Raw genomic sequence first — 6,248 nt, 5'->3', positions numbered from 1 at the left:
AGTATACAATGCGTAGCTTCACATTTTTATTGGTCTTTGTGTAAAACGATTCGTTTTGAGTTTATTAAAGCACAAATATAAAAACGTAGTTTCGTCCTTCTTCATCTTTCTTCTCTTCCCCAATTTTCATTTTCTAGGGTTTTCAGATTTTCAATTTCCCAATTCCTCCATACTTCCATTTCGATAACCACAAATTCAACTCTATATCACATCATAACATCTCTCTTCCTTCCTTTTTTTTTTTTTTTTTTCCTTCTCTATTTCAAGTTTCCCTTCATTTTTCAGGTGGTTTTTTTCCTCTTAATTTTCCCCTTTTTAATCACGCTGCTTCATACAATTAAATTAATATACAAAACTCTCGTAACGGATTCTCACTTTGATTTGCATCTCTAATTATTGACTAATACATATTTTTCGTTCCAATAATCATTTAATAACTTGATAATTGGTTAATTTATTGTTTTTTGAAATAATTGATTTTTACTGAATTTGTTTATTTTTGTTGTTGTTTTGCTTTAACAGGGAAACTTTTATCTTTGTCTGATTGTGAAAAGTATATTTTTGAGCTCATTGGGGATCGGGTGTTGGGAGGATGCCTAGAGACTTGTCGCGATCCCGATCGCCTCCCTACAGGCGTAGGCATTCACCGTCACCGGTTGGACATAGATATAGCAGGAGGAGCAGACGAGATAGAAGCCGGTCTCCATATTCGTATAGCAGGTGACCCTGTTTGAATGTTTAATTTTCTATGTGATATGTATTATTGAGGTAGAATCATTCGGGACTCGTGTTTTACAAATTATTTGCTGTGTATCTATAACGTTTATTTGTCGGTATTTGCTGTAATCATTTACGATGTAAACTGTACCTGGTGGTGGCTTTGAGTATTAGTTAACAATCCATATCACTGTTGCATTTGCTGTGAGAGAAGTTTTTCTAATTTGAATTTGTTAATATCTTATCTTCGATATACCATGTAACAATATACTAAATAGTCTTGCTTTGATTTCTATCAAATGAATTTTTTGAAGAACCTTGAATATGGATTAGTTATTAATGATTTTCAAGCAAAAAATGTGAGGGGAATATTCAGATAATTAAGGGGGCGTTATTTTCGTAGTTCACGTAGGGAACCCAAAATCTTAGCGATGGCCCTGATTGTATGATATATATATATATATACACACACACACATTTATAAATCATATTTGCTTTCAGGTTTGATGTTCTATGGACATAACATGGATGTTATACTATTTGAATAATATTCTTCCAAAATTGCATTTAATTAACCAGGGGTTAGCTTTGAGGCAAAATGTGTAAAATAATATGTTTTAGCGGGGCTCTTCTTCTTTCCATTATATTAACGTCTTATTTGAATGCTAAAGAAATTCCAGAAAAAAAAGAGGATATCTTTGATAGAGTATTTGTGGAAAACTGACTATTTACTTTGTTTGAAGAAATGCATATGACATTTTGACGAGGACATAAAATTGGGTAGTCATTACACTTTCAAGACCACAGAGCTATTGTGTATTTATGACTAAAATGTGGTGGTCAATGTTGAACCCCATGATTGATAATGCTGGTTATTTGTGAAGTGTAATTTGAATTCAATATCTACTTTGTAGTTTCTTATTATCATTTAGCTTCTTTGTTGTACTTGTTCGATTGGATACGAATGAACGGTTAAATTTCTTTTAGTATGCCATTTGGAATTGGACCTCTTCTGTTAAGCTCAATTCGTTGAGCACTTGAACTACGGAATGAGATGCATGCTGTTATGCTGGATGATTGAACATTGCTAATATTCAAGTATTTGAAGACCCTGTCATAAGTGTCTGGTGATGGTGTCACATACTTTTTATTACTTGCTAATTGGCAATGGGTTTCTTTCTTTTGTGTGGTTTCTTATTTGTGTGCCGAGGTTGAAACTCATTAATGAAACATATATAGGGTATTATGTAGAGAACAAGATAGGATATATGATATTTATAAAAAATAGGAAAAATCAGTTTCTTCCCATAACATGGAAAATGAGGGATATGAACAGGTGGTGAGTTCTGATAAGTGTTTTTTCATTGCTCGTTTGTGACATTTGCTTCTTCATGTGATAAAAGATGGAGCAGACAATGATTATTTTATGAGGTAACTGTACATGTTTTTGTATTAACATGCTAGATGGTGGGCAGGCTTTATATTCACTTAAGATAGCTGTTTGGTTTTATAAGGGTTCATTGCTTAGAATCATTTGTATTATCTCACAGGCGAAAAAGTCGTTCTATTTCACCAAGAGGCCGCAGAAGTCCTTCTACAACTACTTGGCGTCGCAGAAGTCGATCTCCTACTGCAAAACGATACCGAAGACAAAGAAGTAGGAGTTCCTCATTGTCTCCTGCTCATAAATCTTCCAGTTCAAGCCTTGGGTCAGTAGAGCAGAAAACTGCAATTGAGAAACAAAGGAAAGAAGAAGAGAAGAAAAGGTAGATAAAAAGCTTGATGTTTTGTTCTAATTCTGCCTTTTCTTCACTTCTATTTGATTTATGTTTTAAGATGGAAATCATTAGTTGGCTCTTCTTGTTTTTGATGAAAATTTTAGTATTTTATGTGTAAATTATATTTATTACTGAAACTTTAGAACATTGACATTATTAATGCACATAACTTCTATGCACAAAAGGTGTATATCATTGGTAAGACACAGACTGGCTGAAAATTAAGAAGGATATTATGGTTAACCTTTATAACTATTTCCTTTCTTTTGTTAAATTGTTATAGCTGGAAATTAGCATGCTCCACTTCCAGGGCATCTATTGATTTGTATTATGATTAATTTCATATTGTATAGAACATGTTGATATGATTCAAGACCTATTTACTAGGTAATGGAAAATTTTCCCTGCTTTTGCTCTTATCATCCATAGACCAAGGGCTATGCTACTATGTTTTGCCTCTATTGCTTCTCCACTCCATCCTTAGCCTTATAATATGAACATTATGATTTTTTGACTAGTTGATGCCCTTGCTGGCTTAAACAAAAAGAAAATAATTATCATGCCTTATTTCTTATGAAGCAGAAAATACCTGTCTCCTTTGTGGATATCAGTATATGTTTTCTTGACGGGGTTTCTCGTATGAATTTGCAGAGGGGTTGGAAACCATACATTTATTCCCTTAATTTTTTTCCAATGGTCTATGTTTTGGTTGTTTTTTGGAGGATTTCTTATTCTCCCCTGCCTTTCGTTTGGATTTTTTCTTTTAACCCAGAAAGGAAAACATTGCATCTTACTTCTCTTTCTTTCTCTATTATACACGTCCCTAATTCTGGACTGAGCTCCATCCTTGCAGGCAGTAATTATCACGTTGTATGATTTCATGTCTCATAATTTATGATTTTTGTACCAGCTTATATTTATTACTTTCTACTGCCAACAGCCACATAATATTTGTCGAGTCCCTGAAACTGTGTGGGTTTCATCCTGATTGTTCAGAACGATTCTTCATCATTTGTGTGAGATGGAAAAGGAAATTGATCTATATCTATGCTGTTTAATTTATACGTTTTGACACTGTTAATGTGAAATTATTAAAATATATTGCACTTATTGAACTTTTTTTTTTTTTTTTTTTCACGACTTGTCCCGTGTCACCACTTTTATGGTACTTATTTGTTGAGGGCTTGAGGTTGAGGTTTAGAATATATACTCAAATACAATGCAACTTTTGATTAAAATGAAGTGAAATACTTCTCTCGTTACATTGTTAGATTATTTGATCTTCACAACACTACAATAGGAATTTGGATATTTTGGGGTGCTCAAAGTCCACATTGAGTAGTATGAGATGCTCGGTGGAGTATTTAAGTGGCTTGGTTCTTCCCTTTTGACAGCTAACTTTTAAGGGAGGATTCCTCGAGTACTTACATACTTATCACACTCCTCCTTCTCTCTGCGCTGGTGGACAATTTCCATCAATTTACTTGCTGGATGCCCTAGTCTTCATCATACTGATCAGTTCTGCTTACTTCTAGTTCCATTGGTTTTCTTAAGAATCACAAATTACCTTTTTATGATTTTTTTTTTTTTCAATCTACATTTATCATTGGGGACGAAAATAACATTATGAATCGCAGTTAGCTAACTAACCATCAACTAATTATTGTTTCCATGAATGAATGGTTACAGAAGATAGGATTTATAATAGGAATCCTATCGAGAGAATACTTGGGTAGACAGGTTGCTCTCATTGTAGAAAAGATGACAGTCTTGTCTTGTATGGCCTGAAACATGGTTTGTCAATTGGCCTGATGCTTTAATCACTTAACTAGCAAAAGATTTTGACCTATTTTACAACAACTAAGATGGCAAAGATATATAATACAAAAATTCTAGTATTTCCATGATTAGTTTAAAACTGCAAAATGTTACTTTAATTTCTTCTTCACAGGCTTATCTGAAGGAAGGTACGGTACTGCTATAATTCAACTTGTTATGTTTGATGATCAAATTGGCTGCTTCATTTATCTACTGTTCACCAGTTTTGAAACATTTGTTTGGATCAGGATTCGATAGAGGTATGCCTTAAAAGCATGACCATTTTTTAGTGCCTTTGTCACCATGGAGGTTAGTTTGTCGTTGATTGTGGTTTTCTGTTAAGTAGTTTAGGTAAGTGTAAAAAGAAAAAAGGGGAGAATTTAAAGGGGATAAAAATTGAAACAGGCATGTTTATTGTCCAGTTTCTATGTGAGATGCCAATGATAAAGAATATTGAGGCTACTTATATGTGGCACTCCCCTGTTTGTGTAACCATTTTCCTGCTTAACATTTTGTATGCTTTCACAGGCGTCAACAGGAAGCAGAGTTGAAATTAATAGCAGAAGAAACTGCTAAGAGGGTTGAAGAAGCTATTCGTAAGAGAGTTGATGAAAGCTTGAGTTCTGAGGAGGTTCGGGTGGAGATTCAAAGGCGGTTGGAAGAGGGAAGAAAGAAACTTAACGACGAAGTCGCTGCTCAACTTCAAAAGGAAAAAGAAGCGGCTCTTATTGAGGCTAAACAGAAGGAGGTATGTATTTCGGATTGCACTATACTCTGATTATTTCCTTTCTCTGGAGTGACCAACATATGAATATCACACTCTTCTGATTTAACAAATCTCCAGTCCTGCTTTTGGAATAAAATTTGAATTTATTTTTGTTCTCTTTTTAATCTTTGAATTTGCAAATTTGTTGATTTGATTGGTTAACTCAAGGCGTGATCATATGATGGTGGACTTTTGATAGGTTTACTTGACTTTTAGTTCTTCTTATGTTCTTCCCTGAGCAAGTCCAAGGAGCGTACCAGTTGAGGGCTTTAATATTTTAACTCTTTTGATAATCCAATGAACATGCTTCAGTCTCTTTTGACTTTGTTTATGAAAAGCTCAAAAACTCTGTTTATACACCAAAATACAAAAAGCATGTTTTAGTCTATGAAACATGATTTGGGGATTTCCAGTTCTAGCTTCTTTGTTTACATGAGACTACAACACTTATTTCCGCATGAACAAGCCTGAATCATCGGAGAGAGCTTATATTAATACTATTTATTTATGTTGTTCTGCAGGAACAAGCTCGTAAAGAGAAAGAAGATCTTGAAAGGATGCTTGAGGAAAACAGGAGGAAGATTGAAGAATCTCAGAGAAGGGAAGCATTAGAGCAGCAAAGAAGGGAGGAGGAACGATATAGAGAGCTAGAAGAGTTACAGAGACAGAAAGAAGAAGCCATGCGAAGGAAGAAACAGGAAGAGGAGCAAGAACGTATAAACCAAATTAAGTTGTTGGGAAAAAACAAATCCCGTCCAAAATTGTCATTTGCTCTCGGATCAAAATGACCGTTATGCAAGTATTTGTCTAGGTTATCTAAAGCGTTTGTCTGTAATTTGCATACGCAATTTAAGAAAATCAAACAGCCTCCTTGGCTTCACTGTGATATCATCAATTCTGTTTCAAAGTTGCATTAGATATGATTTTCTCATGGCCACTTAATTTTCCTTACACTGAGTCCTTGGCTATTGCTACTATTTACTGTGAAATCGAACTCTGTCAGTACAAGTCGAGCATCCTTTATATAGTGTAAAACCATTGGAACATGGAAGGCGATACGGGTGTGGGGACTCTCCACCAAGCATTATATTGACTTAACTATCAGAGTGTTTGCGGTTACACCTCCTTAAGAGCATTTCTTCCATATGAGATACTTTATATTTTCTAAT

The 6,248-nt window shown here is 34.5% G+C and overlaps 1 protein-coding gene across 2 annotated transcripts; it reads left to right on the top strand.

Annotated features, from left to right (window-relative positions):
- LOC11425123 (uncharacterized protein At1g10890) lies at window positions 1-6,030 on the top strand. 2 transcript variants are annotated; one of them, XM_003592993.4, is made up of 5 exons: window positions 1-285; window positions 523-720; window positions 2,268-2,483; window positions 4,842-5,061; window positions 5,601-6,030. In XM_003592993.4, the coding sequence occupies exons 2-5, from the start codon at window positions 593-595 to the stop codon at window positions 5,865-5,867; spliced, it is 831 nt and encodes a 276-aa protein (XP_003593041.1). In that variant the 5' UTR covers window positions 1-285; window positions 523-592; the 3' UTR covers window positions 5,868-6,030. The 2 variants fall into 2 exon arrangements, with proteins under 2 accessions (XP_003593041.1, XP_024632411.1); XM_024776643.2 differs by lacking the exon at window positions 1-285 and having other exon boundaries at window positions 577-2,148.
- Window positions 6,031-6,248: the final 218 nt, after the last annotated feature.

This window comes from Medicago truncatula, chromosome 2 (assembly GCF_003473485.1).
Source record: "Medicago truncatula cultivar Jemalong A17 chromosome 2, MtrunA17r5.0-ANR, whole genome shotgun sequence".
Lineage (NCBI taxonomy): Eukaryota > Viridiplantae > Streptophyta > Magnoliopsida > Fabales > Fabaceae > Medicago > Medicago truncatula.
Note: the sequence above shows the minus strand (reverse complement) of the source record. Positions and strands in the feature narration are given on the sequence as shown.